Genomic DNA, 19,459 nt, shown 5'->3' on the forward strand with positions numbered 1-19,459 from the left:
ATACACCGCTCTGCTTTGCATCTTTACACTAAAAACAACGTGGCGTAGGAGCTGCAAAAAAAAAATATCGTTTATTTCAACCGCAGCTGTGACATCACTATTGTGAGTGTTACAGATTTGAAAGATTTCAAATTCATGTACAGCTGCAGTAACATTTTACATAACCTGAAAGTTAATATCAGTCACAACAGAAAAAGAAGGTTGGATAAGTTTGACATTCCATTTCAATTCGAATCATTCGCATCTAACTTCACAAGCATAAAGATTTAGCTATTATGCCTGTGAACAGAAATATACGTACTTGGTGTATATGTCCGGTCGGACAAGTAAAAAAAATTTAAAAGAAACAGTCCCATTTCCTTTCGAGTTTAATTTGATTACCCTACTGTTAATTAAAGCGAAGTTTAAACTGCAGTCGAGACAAAAAGTTTTCTTTTATTAAACAGAAACATGCAACAAGTCTACTGTATAATGTCGCGAAGGAAAATTGAAGATGATTTAAAATAAACAGTCAGTTCTTTCCGAGTTATTAGATTAAGGTTAATTGAAGCGAATTCTAATATGCAATAAGAGAAATTTTGTGTTTGTTTCTTTTTCGCAGGATTCTTCTGTATCTGTATATCAATACGTAAGTTTTCTTTTTCTGTCAACATCTTATTCTTACCTCGGGGATGGTCTGTCTGTCTGTCTGTCTGTCCTGTCTGTCTGTCTGTTTGTTTGTTTACTTGTTTGTTTGGCTTTGTTTGGTTTGGTTTAGTTTGATATGTCTCGCAATTGATGGATGGATGGTTAGCTGAACGAATTAGTTTAATTCACTTGACAGCTTAAGAAGCATCGAATGCTTAACAAGCAAACAACCACGAGACCTAAGGACTGAGCGATGAGGATAAAGTGCCTTGCCTTAGGGCACAACAGCCGCAGCAGAGGACTCGAACCACAAACTTCGTGATTGATAGACTGGTCCAATATCCACTGAGCCACGCACGACAGCGCATTCAGTGTTTTCGGAGTGTATTACATCATGGATGATTTCACTTTTGGGCGATGAGGGGGTATCTCACTGAGCGGCGAACGTTTGCGAACGTAGCGAATTTGGGAATTCGCCAGGGTTCGTAAACGGTTGCAAAACGTTCGTTAACATTCGCAAGAAAGTTCGCAAACGGTTTTTATTGTCGCAAACAGTTTTTCTTGTCGCAAAGAAATTTTGAACATGTTCAAAATTTCTTTGCGAACCTTTGCGAATTTGTATTTTCGCTAACAGTTGCAAACATTCGCAAACATTCGCAAAACACTCGTAAGAATTCGCAAACGGTCGTAATACGGTGTCGCTAACATTTTTATATGATTCGCCACTGCTAGCGAACAAGTAACCACATGGTTCCTATATAAAAGCTTCTGAAACAGACAAGAGGTTTCACTCTAAGAAAGTTCTTGAAGCTCTTGACATCTGCATCATGATTGTAATTGCTTCAAAAGCTTTTCATATTGACTAAAGTCTGTCCTCTGCAACAAGCACTCTCTGACTCACTTTCTTTTTTAATTCTTCTTCCTTTCTTGTTTTTCTTTATTTTATTTCTCTTATGCTGCACAATACATAGCTGTAGCAGCAGCCTGACAAAGAAGCTCTTCAAGGATAGCAACACCTTGAGCCTCTTCTTGGCAGAAATTAATTTATTTCCATATCCTGGAAATCCATCTTGAACGGTTGTCACAAGAGATCTGAATTCAGTGGAAGGTTTTATGTCGTTTTATGGGTATTACTATACACAATCGCCTGGTACTTTTCTAGGTCCAAGAACATTCGCAAAATTGTCGCAAAGGACTTGCAAACAGTTGCTAATATTTGCAAAACTGTCGCTAACATTTGCAAAATTGTCGCTAACATTTGCAAAACTGTCGCTAACATTTGCTAACATTCGCTAATATTCGCCACCTGTGTTCGCAAACACTTTCGCAAACATTCGCTAAAGTGTTGCTAATTGTCGCTAAACATCGCTAAAAGTCGCTAACTGTCGCTAATGGCAGAAACGAACTTTGATTTTTCGCAAACATTCGTCAGAAAAGTTGGCGAATCTCAAATTCGCTACGTTCGCAAACGTTCGCCGCTCAGACCTGCATTAATCTTTATTTTCATCTTTCGGCATTATGATTAATTAACGGCGGTGTTGAGAAAATCCCATTTTCAACCGCAGTGTACTGATTCTGCACGACCTCAACGTTGCGGACACGAGCTCTGAGGTTACCGTGGGACCGATGACGTCACAGTGACGCTGATTAGCATAATTGAGTGGGCCATCATTGCGACAAGTGCGTGATCGCTGCTGCAGCGCAGACTGCAGAGAATTATTACAGAAACCTACTGGTGTTGTGTGTAACGTGTATGGTTACATGGTGCTTACTGGAGTAGTGTAGGATCTTTCATGCTAATTCATAGCTACTTGTGTTGATGTAGCAAGCAGTGCAGTGCGCCAAGCATGTCGAATCACGATTGCCAAAAATATGTAGAATTACATCGCGAAGGAGCTGAACAGAACAGCACGTCAAATTGTGTATAAGTAAACTGTCCACAGGGCCGTCCACAGATATCTACAGAAAATACAAAGATGTGCATGTTCTAGACCCTTCGGGCTTTTATAGTCAGAACTGAAGATATAAAACTAGTATTAAACTTAACTGAGCTGTGAGACCCTAAAATCATGCAGATTGAATGTGTGACAAACGAGTTGTGGATAGTTTAATCAGGATCCAGGGAGGTGGAAAGAGACCTCCCTACCCTACAGTAGGGTCTACAATACATCAACATGCATTACTAGTAACTTGTGTGTGTGGGTATGTGTGAATGCTTTGCATGGCGTTCAGTAAAATGTATAAATTTACCTTCCAAGATCATCCTACCGTGCTGCCAGCACTCAGCAGCAACATCAACATCAAGTGTGAAGCCCCAGTCACATAACTTTTTAGACATCCCAGATCACCCAGACCACCCCGGATAAAATTGGGGGTGATCCGGGGAGAGATTCGTTTTGACGCCTTTAAATACTCTGACATCTTAGACATCCATATATGTTCGTGAAGATGTGGGGACATTCGGGAGGCCAACACAGCAACATTTGGAGGTCAAAAACATCCAGTGTCATCTGGGGATTGCGTGTTGGCAAAGCAATCCAGGATTGTCCGTGTGGCTGCTGTGTAGCTGCCGTGTTGATCAGTGTACAGATGCCGTGTTTGTCCGTGTAGACGCTGCGCTTGACCGTGTAGATGCCGCGCTCTTCCGGCCTTATCCGTGTAGCTGCCGTGTTGATACCGTGGGTACAGTCATATCAAAGCTTGTCAACACTTCAATCCAGGTTGAAACTATCCTGGATCTCCCTGTATCTCCCTGGATCACCATGCAGATCCTTGAGAATCCATGTTTATATGTGACGGGGGCCTGACTTGATTATCTCTGAAATTTTTGTTGTTTCCGCGACACACATTGCTGGATGAGATGACGTATGACTATTCGTATGTAGAAGGAGCTACAAAGTAGGAGTCGCTATACTGATTGTGACATCACATATTGATATAGAATTAAGAAAATATAAATCTTAAAAGATTTATAAATAGACATCTGATAGATAAGAACTTACCTGTATATGAAAAGTAAGCATTCCCTCATCTTATAATACTAGATTTAACGTATCATGTTTCCCCTTGCTCCTTCTGAAGGAGGTACATGTACTTGTAAGTCAAGTGCTCTTTCATTATGCAAAAAAAAAGTGCATTTATATAGGAAACATGTTAGATTTTCTTTATATTTTCTTTAGGAAATGTCATTGTCCATACATGACATTACACAATGTACAGTGTAGATCTTCTTGTCCAGAGATTGCAAAACCAAAACTTCAAATATTCATAACTTTTCAAAAAGTAACTTTCCTCAAACTTCACCTGTTCACTGATTGTGTCCTACAGCTGTACATACATTTACATGTATTGCTGCATTTCCTCAATCCACTTATACTGTAAATGGGCTTTAATCAAAGTCATTCTGTAATGACACTAGGTTTACATATTATCCCAATTATCCTTAGGCAATATGTACCCATTGACACAAAATTCACAAGTTGAGATGAAGCAACCATCCTGCTTGTTTCATAATGCTGCTTAAAAACAAAAACAAAACAAAACAAAAACTGATTGTAGAAGATCAGTATACTCTGTGCTTTGTTTGCATGTTTGATTCAAATATTTGACATACTACAAAGGCATAACACCTGAGAGCAACTTTGCCACTTTTTAGTTCACTTTAGTCCCCCCCCCCCCCCCCACTTTTTTTACCCCGGAAGTGGCACCAGAAAAAAAAACCTTTTAAATACGTGGCGCTGGCCATTCTGAATACTATCTCAAAACAATTTGCAAACCTCCATGTTGGCTGCAAAACAGGTGGTGCTAGTTTTTATCATATTCCCTGTCCCAATTGTGACACAGGTGCACACCTTTGTGCTGCAATGCAGTGCCCTAGACACCCTGGCCAGGATCAGGGCCCAGCTGCTCCACATCCTCTATGTGATGGGGCGCGAGGACCACCAGTTCCGGCTTCGCTTCAAGGGCCAGTACCTGCGGGATGCCTACACCCTGGACGACTATCGCATCGCCGACCGCTGCATCCTCAAGATGGTTCCCATGGCGAAGCGGCAAGAGGTATATTAGACCTAAGACTGTCCAGTGCAGTGACTGTAAGTTGTTTTGGGGGATAATTCTGATAAACATCATCAAAACTGGCCCAAAGTACTGTAAAAGCTGTTATTTTCACGAAAGTCAAATTTTCATGAATTTTGGTGAATCAGTGTTGTATCACAAATCTAAACAACACACACACACAAAAATCACCACTGGTCTCGATCACATTTAATTTCAGCACGAAAATATCAGTGTGCTCATTTCATGGCATTTGGCACCTTCCGATTTTGGGTGAAATCATGGCCATGGCTGGCCAGATACATGCATGCTAGTATGTGTATTAAGATCATGCACATCCCTCCTTGACAAACCTCAAGCACAAGAGAGTGCAGCAGCAGTTGCTCTTGGTTGCTTTGTGTGCATGCTCTGTTACAAGTGTGTGTGCGTGATTCTCAGTGTCAAATCACAAGCACAACAAAGCATTAATAAACATTAATGAAACAACAATAAAATATTGTTGAAATGGTGTTCCTCTATTATGTACATGTACCACTATCAATCTTCCCTCAGTGGTCAAACCTTACCTAACCTTTCTCTGTATTCTAAGGACAGTGCATTGATATTGTGATGCCCTCTAGTTAGAAAAAAAGGATGCTTTCATCATATAGAACGGAATAGGCACCCATATTTTGTTTTACTGCGGTTGTTTCCTTCATGACTGTCAATGAATTTAATTGGCCATTTATTTCTGTCAAGTTTGTGTATTCAACAGTGATGAGTCTGTTATACAATTTGTATATCTCTTTTCAAGAGATATAAAGGTAGAATGAAATGAAGCAACTGGAAAAAAAAAAAACACACACACACAATAGGAGAGCTGGGGAGGGAGACTGGTGTACCAATGTGATTATCTTTTTAGGGATAATGAGGCATCGATGGGAAAAAAAGATAACTGAACAGAAGAAACTGAGATTCAAAGAGACATCGTTCAAGTGGAAAGTGTGGAAAGTACGAAAACAATATTGAAAGAAGATGATAAAAGTCTTGTGAAAGTGGCATTTTATGAATACACTCTGTATCAATTGTGATGGACATTAAGAAACTACGGACGTGTTAACAATTGTGTTGCTTTATGCTGTAAGAAATTATGTTTTTTTCCCCTCTGAAACAGCTCTTTGTCTGTAAATGGATGCATGCACTTCTCAATTTCTCCATCTGTTGCTGTACACCATGATAACAACTTCGACCACTTGCAAAATTATCTATTTATACATAGTACACCCATGTCGTTTCCAGGACAGGGTCCTCTCACTGATGTATCAAAAAGGGCAAGTCCAAGCTATTTTGCACCAGTAACGCGTGGGACATCACAAGAAGATTTAGCCCTATATTGCACTGTTAAGATTGAAACTTCATATGTTGGGTTGCTTTTGGTAGCTAGTAGGCATCTTCGTTCAAAACAATAGAAATAATGAAAATCACGCGTTCAGTATTTAATTTATGCAAATTTATTCTCCAGTAACGCGTGGGACCACAAAAATTGTCCTTTTTTTCTTCTTTTACTTTTATCTCAATTATTGTGAAAATACTTGGTATACTATAAAATCATTACAAACATCTTTTTCTACAACAATAACTGTACCTGAAACAAAACTTTTCAGAAAAAATCATGAAACTGTTTTCTCTCAAGGTCAATAATAGAAAAATAGGTATAGTAATGCGTGGGACAAGTATTACGCGAGGGACATTTTTGTCACTATGAATATTGTGATGTAAATTGCACATTTGCTCAGAGAAACTTTAATATGTGGGTACTAATTATCTAAATAGATGTATTTCTAATAAATTCTTGCAATCTAAATGATTTAGACCCACCAGAACAATAGATATAATAAAAAATATGAAATGCTTGTGTTATCCTTTATTTTTTGACATTTGACTTTGAATGTGACCTTGAAAATAGCATGTAATGATCTTTTGTGAATTATTTATCCAAAGTGGAACTTTTCACCAAATTTCAAGTCAGAATTCACCAAATTACAAAAAATCCCTCAATAATGTACACATTTCCCATAGAAGACTAAGATTTAGTACACTTCCATTGACTTGTACACAAATCGTCCCACGCGTTACTAAAATGTCCCACGCGTTACTATTAATTGAAAATTGCAAGTATGAGATTTATCAGACTAACTTTTTATCTCGTGGATATGATTAGGTCCATTGTGAATTTGGTCTTTTGAAAGTTTCAAGTCAATTAAATCATTAACTTTTATGCAAATGAGAAATAATGACCTAAAAAAGTAACGCGTGGGACATGCTAATTTTGGCCCATCCCTCATTTGCATATTTAATCAGTTGAGAAACTGAAAATCACAGTCATGATAACTTGTTGGTCAGACTTAAGGTCACCATACTTATTTTCATAAAAGCTTGTAAAAATTAAAAGATATATTTTAAAATGCAGGATTTTTGAATGTCCCACGCGTTACTCTAAATTTTCATTTATGCAGATTAATTAATTTATTGCTGGTTATGCGGAAGGATTTTTCTTTTTTCTTTTTGAAATTCATGTATTTTAACTTCTTAGCTTTAAAATGATACCAAGTTTATGTACATTGACCCATTTTGAATTTTCAGTCTTGTGTGATCAAATACAATGTGTAGCTTGGACTTGCCCAAAAAGCATAATGCATGTAGTACTTGATTAGTGAATTTATGCTTCCTGAATTTTCCTCTTTCTCTTAACTTCTTCTTTTTTTTTCTTTTTCTTTTTTTTACACAGTATTCGCTGCACTTCTTTGTCTTCTTGCTTTTGAAATCTATTTTCAATTTGTGTTTTCATGCTGGAATAAATCAAATCAAACAAACACAGTATGTATACATCATACATGTAAATACAAAGTAAAACAAAAGCATGATAAGTCTACAGGTGATGCTGGTCTCCGTTTTAGTACTTACAGTACATGTAGTTAGGAGAGAATTTGACATCAGCCTACTAGAATGTGTACATGTGTGGAAAAGGAAATGTGAAGTATGGAAACAGTGTTTGCTAATAGTACTTAGTATAAGGAATGACAATTTGCAAAGATTTTTAGTTATTTTATTTCACTCCTTGCCTCAAAAGCCTTGTTCTGTGTGTTTATACCTGTAACACATTCTTCTTGATCTGAAGTATAATGTGTATTTTGATGTTTCCACTTATAATTGTGTCTAGGAAACCTGTGTACTTTTCATGAGTCTAACTTTTAGTAGAAATCTTACATGTTTTTTTGGCAAAATAAGTTTTCTTCGCACTCCATTGTATTGCCTCGAGCAGTAATTGCCTTAAGTACATAACTTTTCTGAAATAGTTACTTGTCTTTCACGTTAGTTCTACTACTTAAATTCTTGCTTTCTTACACTGCTCATTCCACTTACTATACCCTGGTATGTGTTCACTGTATTAATTTTTTTTCTTCTTCTACTTTTTTTTAAACATATAATATGTCACTTTGGCTTATTGGTCATAATTGGTTATTTATGAGTGGTGAAGTATTTGTAAAAGTTGCTCATCTGGCCTTCGCCTCTAACAATTTGTACACTGTGTAGAATCACCTATTGCCAGATCTTAAAAAGCATACGTCGGATCGTAGAATGCTTGATTGGTATTCCATACAGTATTACACCTGAATGCAGAGACATTTTTTTACAAACATTTTAATAGTAGGGCACACCCATCATGCATGCCTACTGATTTTACTTATTGAAACAGATAGAATGCCTGTAAAATGATGTTCATAAGAAGTTCAATTATATCATCCCTCAAGAGAATAGAGGAGTACATACATGTATTGCACAAAGCAAACTTGAATTTATCCTTTAAGAAGATTAACAGTTTAAACACTTTCAGGGTTTGACTATTTGAGTTAAACATGTCATGTGAGGCAGTAGGATACATTACAGTCTGACATTTCCCACAGTTCTCTCATTTTTTTGATACACATTTAAGCAAAGTGTCCTTCGCATGGAGAAAATTACTTCTTTTTGGAGAGTTATAAATTATCATGGGATGACAAGAACCTGGGGAATTTCTTCTTGTTTTTCTGTTTATTTCTATAGTGTTTTAGGACCTTATTGTATGTCTAGCGCTCATGGTATACTTTGTTTGCTACGCTTACAGCAGCATCAAAGAATTATTAGTAGTTTAATTATAAGTTAGTGTCCTTTTTGTGCATACTCTATAGATGAGAGAAAACATCAACTTTTTAAAAAGTGCTCCATTAGTTTGAACAAATTTATAAAGTATAGAAAAAACTACAAGTGTATGTACAGGTACGCAATGTTCTTTTTCTGTTTTTAGGTGTCATTTATAAACTTACACTAGAGGGAAAGAATGTCCCAAGCCATGAATGAGTACAGCCTTTATAGGCACTTATATTCCTATTTCTAATGTTATTTTGTGGCAGTCATTTGTTGACCTGGCAACGAAGGCGAAGAATGACCTTGGGGCGGGGCAGACAGAAGAGATAAGGACATCCCTCATCAAGGAAGTGGCCACACTGAGGTGGAGAGAGGCCTTGCTGCGAGATTTCAGGGTATGGTTGTTCTGTTTATTGTTATTTCTATTAATATTAGTTGGTGTTTTTCTTGCTGTCTAATCTGCGAGTACCATCCCTAGTGTCCTGATATATAAGCTAATAAGATACATTCGCAATGTCTTAGAAGTATCTATAAATACAAAAACAGTCTACATCATTTCTCTTTCTAGCCCCTCTCTTGTCCATACAAATTTTGACCAGCATTCATTTTTAATATCCTAAAATTGTTTGCTGGATATTTTGATGATGAAGAAAGAAATATTAACAAAGCACATGGCAGCTTTGTAACTGCCTTTTAGAAAATGTACATGCATGTTACCTTGGTACAAGTGTACGCATCTCCTTATTAAAGAATGGACATAATCCTAAAAGAAGGAAATGTTGGTTTTTCCAAGTTTGCTGTAAACTATAGAAGCAGACAGGAGGATCCAATTGATAATGAGAGATTGGAGCGTGGATCCAATTTTACCTGGCTACTTAAAAAGGGAGCAATCCAGTTTAAGTATCCCGTCCCCTCCTCCATGACATAACAGGAAGGATGCCGCACTTGAGCACTAACACTACTTACTGCTGACAGACCCAAACCAGGGTTTTCAAAATTAATTATAATTTTGTTGTCAGCTAGGTCAGAACAGCTAAACATAATGACACAAGTTTGTCAAGCTAAGAACTGAAACTAACCCCCCACCCCCCAGTGAGACAAACTTTTATTGGTGGCCACTTGGAATGACTGTATTTTCTTTCTCCCTCCCCAGGCCTCCATCTACATCAACTGGCTCTTTGTTCTCTTTGCCTTCTTCACTACCTACTGGTACTCGGGTCTCTGGACTTGTGTTGTCGCCCTCTATGGTTTGCTCCAGTGTCCGTCTTTCTCCCACAAGGCAGGCTTCGTTGGACCATCTAGCCTGTGGTAAATGTGGACCAGTGCCGGATTCTTGGTAGAAATAGTACTCATCTTGAGTTCCTAATTTGTAAATGTCAGCTTTTTTCAGTATCTCTCATGAGTTATACTACCCCTCCCCCTCCCCCTCCCCCTCCCCCTCCCCCTCCCCCTCCCTCTCCCTATCCCGAGTGGTATCGTTTGTCATTTGTTACGTGAAAATGTTTTCTCGCGGGAGAACATTACAAAAATGTTCTGCCCATGGGCGAACATAACCAGTGTGCCTCCATCACGTGACTGTGTTTAGCCAATCACTAACCGGTATTTGACTAACCCATTTAATTTTATCTGATGTGACTTTACTGCTCACAATTTAATTATTTCTGCCCTCTACAGTATTCTTGTGATTGTATTATGATTCATTTCTGACCAGTATCTAGCTGTACTGTATGTAGACCATTTAAACAATCATTATATTGACTGCTCCATCGGTTTGGTCATATGCAAAGTTTTCAAATTCATGAAATTCTCCTATGTCGATGTAGGGAAATATAAGTTGCATATACAAATTTGTGAGCCATGTTGATTGTTGGTGACAGCACATCGGTAAGATTGTACATGGGTCATCCATTTGCACCATATTGACCTCATCCATTTTTGTCCACTCCAGGCCGAAGTTCTTCATGGCTATCTTCAACGTCATGACAATGCTGAACTGGGCGGCTTCTCTGGCTCTTGGTGTTCTCTGCCTTCTGTCTGTGCTGGTAAGCATACACAGCTGGTTGTCAATGCTATATCAGATACAGCATCTCTTTTTATGGAGGATGGGATGGGGATAAAGTGGGGATTTCACATTACACCATTTTATGATGGTTTTGTGTAGTAGGAGCAATGCTATTCATAAAACGTGGCTCTGCATGCCTTTTTATATACAGTGAAGACAACATAGTTTTGCACGATATACATATATCGTCTATGTTTTGCATTTGATCAGATGTTCACGCCTGGCAACCAAGAATACCATTGCTACATTATATCATTAGACAAATGCATATAATATAAGGGAAATATTGTCAAAAGTGAGAATCCAATATATGGCGTTCCTGTATATAATCAAAAATAGATTTAATGTTGTCAAAGTACACATGCAGGACTGCAAAATCAAGATCAACATGAAATCTTACATCAAGCTACTGTCTATCTATCTAGCCATTTTCCATTTACCAAGATTTATTTTGATATTGATATAGATTTTTCTGTAGGTAAAGAAATAAAATTATATAAATTGTGAAAGGAATATACTGTATAAATGCAAATATGAGATATAAAAATGTGTTACTGTGTATGGAGAGAGACAGAAACAATGATAGTTTGTTTATCTTTGCCCATACACCATTGCCCTACACCAAACTTACCTGGTTACTTACCCCCAAACCCTATCTTGCACTTACATTGCACTCCCTATAACTTCAACAGAACTTCAGCTGCACGACGGTAGAACCTTGCACCGAGGATTACGTCAATGCCATCTACTCGCTCATCTACTATGGACTGCATGTCATCTACCTCTTCGGTATCTGGACAGCCGGCTGGACGCTCTTCTACAACTTCAAGTTCAAGATCGGCGACTTCCTGGAAGAGAGCCTCGTCATGAGTCGCGACGTTGAAAAGGTCGTCGAGATGGCCAAGAACGGGAGGTGAGGGAAATGTCAGTGGTTGTGCATGCTATGAAAGGTGTTTGCATTCTTTTCTGATGAGATCATATCATGCTCATTGTATTTCAGTGTTTACAATTTGCTGGCAAGCAGGCATCACAGTGTCCCAAAATTGAGCAAAGATGAAAACATGATAATGGAAATTGATGTTCAAATTTGGCTCATATTGTATAAACGTCATGTCATTCGCAAGGGCATTTTAAGCCATCGTATGACCACCAGTGGAGTTTCTCAAGCTCCAGCAGGAACTTCGTGAGTGGTGTCAAAATCTTGTGTTTCTTTCATGTGTCCTTCACTTAAACTTCTTATAGTGAAGATTCATATCTGTGTAGCTTTCATGTAACCTTCATGTTTGGTTCAGGTGCAGTCGTGTGACCTTCTGTATGCACTTAAACAGTCGATTGGCTATTGAAAATGTGTGGAGCCACCTTCGCACAGAAATGATTATCCCATATTTCTAAATTCTATTACCATCTACAATGTACCAGTTTAGGTACAATGTGATGCCACCATTAGAGATGGTGCATAGCAAATTTTTTTTTTTTTTTTTAATAATAATAAGCCCATGTGACACTTTAAGTAAAATTCTATAATATAAAAGAAAAGTAATCACTTTGATGTACATCAAGCTTAAAAAAACAAAAACAAAAGCAAATCCTTTGAGAGCCTGTGTTTGCGGTCATCACTGTCCAGATGATGTCCTGTGATATTTAAAGTGGCATTTGTAACAGTATTTACCAGAATAAAATAAAATCATCACGAGGCACAATTTTTGCCAAGGTATGTTCATAAGATATGTCGAATATTTACACATTAAGCCCTACTGTAAACCACTGGGTATGGAACTTTTTGATTCCATGTGTGCATTACAATTGTGTATTTTAGAATAGGTCGTAAATGATAATGCCGTTTCCTTGTTTCTGTCAGACTTAAGGAGCAGCGCCAGGCAGCCTTTGAGTTGGCAACATTGGCCACTGCAGGAGATGACAGCAAGTTTAGAATTGTGGCTGAAAGCGGGTAAGATATCATTCAACTCCCTGAGAACATCTATGGCCCTGTATTATAGTAATGAAGAAGTACTTAATAGCATCATGCATATGTGAACATATTTATTCATGAAGAAATATAATAGATGAAATATAGTTAAAGATATATTCCTCCATTGATCATTGTTTATAGTGATATCTATGATAATATTATGTCACTATATAAATCATATCAATTGTCAACAATTATCAAACTGTCAACTCACTTTAATTTACGTTCGAATTTATATGTTTTTATGTTACTGCTAGTAAAGGAAGTGTTGAATGCTTAGAAGCAAGCAATTAGGGAACCTCCCTCCCTCCTCATTACTACAGGCAAATAGGATAAAGTACCTTGCTTTTTCTTTTCTTTTTTCTGTAGCTTTGCAATCATTGCACTATTGAGTTTCAATGTGGCATCATTGTGATCTAAACATGTTGTATTATTATGCAGCTGTTCCACACTTCTCTAGTTTTTTTTTAAAGGGAATGTTTATCTTCAAAAATAGGCTAAATTTTGTTCAAAACAATTCATGTGGTCAATTTTTGTATACTTCTTTTATCAAGTGGTTGGTAAAAGCTAAGTCCAGTTCATTCTTCATTATACCACCTTCCAAAGTAAGATTTAGACATAACTACTTGTGAAGTTTTTGGCCTGTTAACAATTTTGTTGCTTTAACCATGATATAAAGAGTATACGCATGTAACATTTTTTTCTTGCACATGATTACAAGGATAGAGCAAAGGTTTAAGTGACCTTACATTATCTGCATCAGAGGACTATAATGTTTGATTGACCCATTTATTGCAGACTGGAGGTACTCATCTCACTCGGCCTGTCCACAGATGAAGCCATCCAAGAGTATGCCACTGAGGCTCTCGCTGAACTTCTGATTGTTCCAGCAATTCAGGTTAGGATCATGGCGGCCAACAGGCCAGGTTTGACCAACAAGAGTTACCCTCTGGTTTTCTACTTTTGACGTGAAACACTGCACATGGGGCTAGGTCTAACTGAAAGCTGGGACCATGCCAGTATGTGTGACGGCTAATGGTTATTTGACTGTGTTTTCATATGAACTGATATTAGGAAACAATTGAAATCATTGAGTGCATGGTCGTAATGGATTTATGACATTATGAAACTAAGAACCAATAGACTGTTTCTGTAATCAGGGATGCCAGTTTTCAGGCAAAAGTCTGAATTCAGGTCCTTGTAGTATCAAAGTTCAGGCTCTTTCATGTACAAAGTCACTTTATTTAGATGCATTTCAGGTCTTCTTCATTTTAACTGACATCGTTGTGCAATGTATTAAAACTCATAGATGGTTCTCTTCTTTACAGCCTAGTTGCAAACCATTTTATACACCTGCTCCCTCCAGTTAAATTTATTTGGCAGGAATTTACTGAGTATTCAGTTTTTGGTAGGTAAGGCAAGTGTCTGGCGAGCTTTGTGATTGTTAGGCAATCTTTTGTGAACACAACGCATATGGAATTTGAATATATTAACGACCTATATTATATAAAGCCTTGAGAGTACAGATACGAAGAAATTTCAGAAATTGATGTGAAACTTCTTTTTTCTGACAGGATCAATTTGTAGAGAATGGGGGCGTGGCAACCCTCACCACCCTCCTCCACTCCCGAAACCCTCGGCTGGTACAGGAGGCAATCACAGCCCTCTCCTACATCGTCTCCGACTCCGAGGAGAACAAGCACGCCGTGATCGCTGACCGTGGGCTGGAGGACCTCGCGCATGCTGCCAAGACGGGATCTGACGTGACGCGGCGCTACGTGGCCGGGATCTACCTGGACCTGGCTTTCAGCGCGGACATCAGGACTCAGATGGCTAGCATGCTGACTCCATGTGAGAGACTTGGGGTCCAAGATGAGGGAATAATGAATGCTGGTGTCAGGGTAGCCTTTTGTCAAGGCCCTCTTGCTGTATGGTGTAGAGAGCCCAGCCGAGTGGGGCTCGGCTGGACTCGCTTTGCTCGTCCGTTCGCTCATCCGTTACAGCGAGAGGGCATTGACAAAAGGCTAGTGTCAGGGCAATGGAGATATCAACTCTAGGGAAGACAAAATAGAGATAACTCATTATTTGTTGCTGGTTGTTGTGACTGCTATTCCTTCTCTTCTTCATCTTTCTCTTGCTGGGAAAGAAGTGGTCTGTAGAATCTTTTTTTTTTTTTTGTCATAGCTAAATTTTATGTCATTTAACATTCTAATGTCTTGAAAGTTTGGTTCATTTATTAGTTCACACTGATGCTCACATGGACTGTTTTTAACTTTGCAGTATTTTCTGTAACATTACATTTATTTTGATTTTGAATCCCTCAGCTGCTGCTCTGGTTTCCCTCTGCACCAGCCAAGATAATGAGACTCTGAGACTGGCTCTCCAGACTCTGGAGCTGATGGCCATTGAGAGTTCAGACGTCATTCTTGAACAGGTTAGTCTCCTATGCAGGCACTTAAAATGAACATTAACCCCAAAAATGTAGAATTGAGAGAGAGAAAAAAACAAATGAAAAAGACATTTTTTGTTGGCACTGTTTCTTATCACCTTATTCGTATTACAAGTGTTTTATCAATTACAATTTTTTCACTTTTTATTCTCATTTTCAAAAAAGAAACTTTAAAAAAAAAAAGCAAAACAATGTTGCCTCCTTATGAATTCAGAAATTTACTCCAAACAGCAATTTTATTTTGAGTAAACAATTTTTTTTTTCAGATTTCTTGATTATTTATTACTGATAATAAAACCCTAAGCACCACTAATCCTTGTTTCAATCTGAAGAGAGAGAGAGAGAGAGAGAGAGAAAGTGAAGGACATAGGCATATGTTGATTTCTATTTTTTTTTTAATGTGTTTTATTGGAATAAAAAAACAAATCAATATATACATGAACATGTAAATAAGAACAATTTGATTTCTATTTTTGTTTACTCACCTTCATCCTTCTCTCAGGATGACCTGCTGCCCAATCTACTGGACATCACCAGTAACTCACTGGATGCAGGTATCTACCTGCTGGCCGGAAAGATTCTCCTCTACTTTGCTGAAAACACTGAGGTAGGAATAGTTCAGACAAAGACATACATATGACAAGATGTTGTGATGTCAAGTTTGTTGCTTTCTCTGATCTGCACCACTTGGGTTGCATTGTAAACAAAGGACTTCTGTATGGCAAGACATGTTCGCGGCATGAAATTTTTTGCAAATTGGAGCCGACAGCCTTGTTTACGCCATGAAAATTTTGCAAATTGCCACTTGTCAGTCCATATCAGTGAAGACAAGAAATTTCATGTGCATTTGTCATGAATCTTGGCTCCCGTGAAATTCGCAAAATTCGATTGCACATGAACATTTCTGGTTTTACAGTAGTCAGAAAGATTTGTGACTGACGGAATTTTGTGTCTGTGTAAATCCACAGTGTACAATTTAATTATCTGATCATTTCAAGGAATTAACCTTGCCATGAATGTGAAAGATGTGCAAGATTTCATTTTGACTATCAGTATTGGCTGATTTGCTGATCTTGAACTGAAAGAAAATCAAATGAAGAAGTGCTAGAGATGGCATCGGCTGAGCTGCTCTCGCATACGTCTGTCCTTTCCACATGAGCTTGACTGTGTGTTTGTATGTGTTTTGGCATAATTATTATGTTTGTGTGTGACATGAATGATAAGAGATTGTCCAGCTTGTCTAACATAGTCAAGTTTTGATTGGAAATCAATCAAATAGCAATTAGGAAGCTTGGTGAATAATAGCAAAGTTCATGGGCACATTAAGGGGTTAAGGCATGATTGCTCTCTGATGTGTTCCATTTTGAATTTGAACTCGTCGTAGTTTGTGAGTTTGTAAGAACATGGTTTTGTCGCACTTGAACCAGGCGTGTAGCAGACTGCTGGAGGAGGATAGTCTCACCGCCAGCCTGACCCAGTTTGTGCAGACCAAGGAACCCACGCTGCAGAAGGTCGTCGCCAAGATTGTCATGTCTGCTACCGAGGAGAGGGATTTGGCGTAAGTTATGGGGCAAATCATCCTCAGACAGAACTTGAAATACTGTGCTCCTTTTTTTTTGTTGTTGTTGTTGTTGTCAAAATTTAGCGCTCATTTTCCCAGAATTACTGAAATGAAATACATGCTGGCAGTTTGGCATTGTATGTTTCACATCCATGGTATCTTATGCAGTGAATTCTAAAGCTGCGGGCACAAATATGGTTGATATCCATCATATAAAAATGTCGTGCATATTTGATTTCTGGGAAATATTGTGTAACAGACTGTGAAGTAATAACAGAGCAGAAAGATATAACAAGATAACCTGATAAAACAGCGAAATTTTGCAGGACATGTTCCTTTTTAAATCCTTTTTGTTTGTTTGTATATGAATGGTTTTTGTACAATTTTTAACAAACTTCTTGAATCTTGGAGAAAACCAGTGATTGCCATGATTTTGTTTTTTTCTCCAGAACTTCAGAGTGAGTCTGTAAAGTGTCACTGCAAATCCATTGTATTACTGTATACAAAGGTGCCATGTCTAGGGCAAGACCATTATTTTTGCTTATAAATCTTTCCTAAAATAAATACAATCAGAGTTCAGATATAGGTATATCATCTGTGTTTTGTGTGAATGCTTTAGGATTAGATGTATTTCCAGAATGGAAAGACTGCAATGATTAAAATGAGCTCAAAGTGTGGAGATGATTGACCAGATTCACTGTTATTTTCTGTGCTTGAATGGAATAAAGAAAAGATGTGATATGGTGTAAAAAAAAAGGCCATGCATTAAAGCCATGGAAAGTGTTTGTGGATGTTGCAGTCACAGGAAATTTGAGTGAGTATGCACAAGCATTGTGGGGCCTTGTTAAAAATGTTGGCAGAGCCCTGGCTATAGCTCATTTTGTAGCTAATCTTGTAAGTAGATGAATACCTTTTCAAATTGAATTTCCATTATTAATGCATGATTGTTTGTCTCTTTCCAGTCTGAAAGCTAAGGACCTTCATCTGGATGAAATTCTGGTTACAATGCGGGACAACAGCAGCGACAGAGATGCATGGAACATGGCCGACCAGGGCATCGCCGTCTTCAGAGACCCCAGCTTCCCCAACAACGTCCTGCAAAGCAGCGACCAGGCCACCACATCAGCCCCGTCCTCCGAGAACTCCGGTTCCACTCTGGACGTGCTCAAGACCACAGTTCCAAACTGGACACCCGAAGAGAGGAAGGCTGCCCTCGGGGGGTCGGTGGGGTCGCTGCAGAAAGGCGGAGCGGTTGGCGGATTGGAGGATGATGTGGGCGGGTCGAAGAGCTCCTTGAGGGAGCGTCACAAGGAGAAGGTTGCTTCGCCTTTACCCTTCAAGGAGTAGCTGTGTGTATCATAGCTTGAGGCAACCCAAGCTCAAGATATAAAGACTGGCAATGTAGGGCCACATCGTGTGGTAACTGTTGTATAAAGTGTGACCTCAACAGCAATATTATAGCAATAGCTCTGCTACCGTTTAACAGCTCAGATCATGTCAGGGGCCTGTTGCATAAAACGTTTAACCTGAGAAAAACTCTGATAAGAACTGTAATCTCAGGGTAGTAAGATTCCGCCATTGAAGTAACACAAGTAAAATTCTGTTCAAAATTAACCTTAGTTTTTCTCTGGTAAAAAGTTTTATGCAACAGGGGCCAGATGTTGTAATTGCAGATTCAGTCAACAAAATGATTATTCCAGATCATTATGAGTAGAGGTTTCTGTATTCTTTGAAACAGAAGCTGTCAAAATGATGGAGCCTGTTTTCTTCTTAATATAATGGCAGCAAGTACCAAATCTAAAATATAAAGTGTTGTGTGCCTTCACGACTTATAACTCTTTGACTGTTGTATATGTAGTCATTTACCGGTACATATATATTAAAGAGGGATTTAAGAAATCGACAGTTCATACTGTAAGAGTTGATGATAGTACAATACTACTTGATGTACCTTTTACTGTATTCTTGGTAAACCAAGAAAATAAGATTTTTTTTTTCATTAAAAAATAAAAGACACAAAAGCTTCTTGAGCTCCATCATGTGAGCTAGGGAGAATACAATATGCAAAAAGTGCAAGGATGTACTGATACGTCTCAATGTTCAAAGTTATTTTGATTTGATCAAACGATTTAGTGGGAATAATAATTCAATTAATTGATAAACCATCTGAGAGGTGGTGAGCTGCATGTTACATGTACAAAGTTTGTGTGCCGTGTGTGTCTAGTTGTGTTGGACATACATTCTGATATACACAGTACTTGTAGTTTCGAGTATTAAACTGGAATTATTGCAGAGCGAAGGACAAATTTCATGTGCCTTTGATAGATGAAACATGGACAAAGATGTGTTCTTGTCGTCTAGTCTAATTGCTTCTATTGACAATTTTACAACTTTATCTTTGTCTAATTGTAATCCGACCTTGCTGTCTTGTACCTACCACGTAAGTTGTCTGTTGTGGCTGCTTTTTAACAAGATTTTTATCTTCTCTCACTGCTGCATGACTAATCATATGTGAGGGTCAGTTGTGGTCAGTGAATGAACAGGACACAATACAGAGAGCTGTGGTCACAAGAC

The 19,459-nt window shown here is 38.3% G+C and overlaps 1 protein-coding gene across 1 annotated transcript; it reads left to right on the forward strand.

The window, feature by feature from the left end:
* Nucleotides 1–1,544: 1,544 nt before the first annotated feature.
* On the forward strand, nt 1,545–19,084 carry LOC139717627 (uncharacterized; the record flags this gene model as incomplete). The annotated part of the gene is made up of 13 exons (XM_071629134.1): nt 1,545–1,556; nt 4,471–4,683; nt 9,111–9,239; nt 9,998–10,152; nt 10,793–10,886; nt 11,599–11,819; nt 12,765–12,854; nt 13,674–13,773; nt 14,450–14,726; nt 15,200–15,309; nt 15,827–15,931; nt 16,752–16,882; nt 17,848–19,084. Coding segments are annotated over 13 exons (2,022 nt in total), but the record flags the coding sequence as incomplete, so codon positions are not given.
* Between the last annotated feature and the right edge of the window lie 375 nt (nt 19,085–19,459).

This window comes from Diadema antillarum, unplaced genomic scaffold, assembly GCF_040938485.1.
Source record: "Diadema antillarum isolate AM-2024a unplaced genomic scaffold, OU_Dant_1.0 scf00000078, whole genome shotgun sequence".
In the NCBI taxonomy this organism is placed as follows: Eukaryota; Metazoa; Echinodermata; class Echinoidea; order Diadematoida; family Diadematidae; genus Diadema; species Diadema antillarum.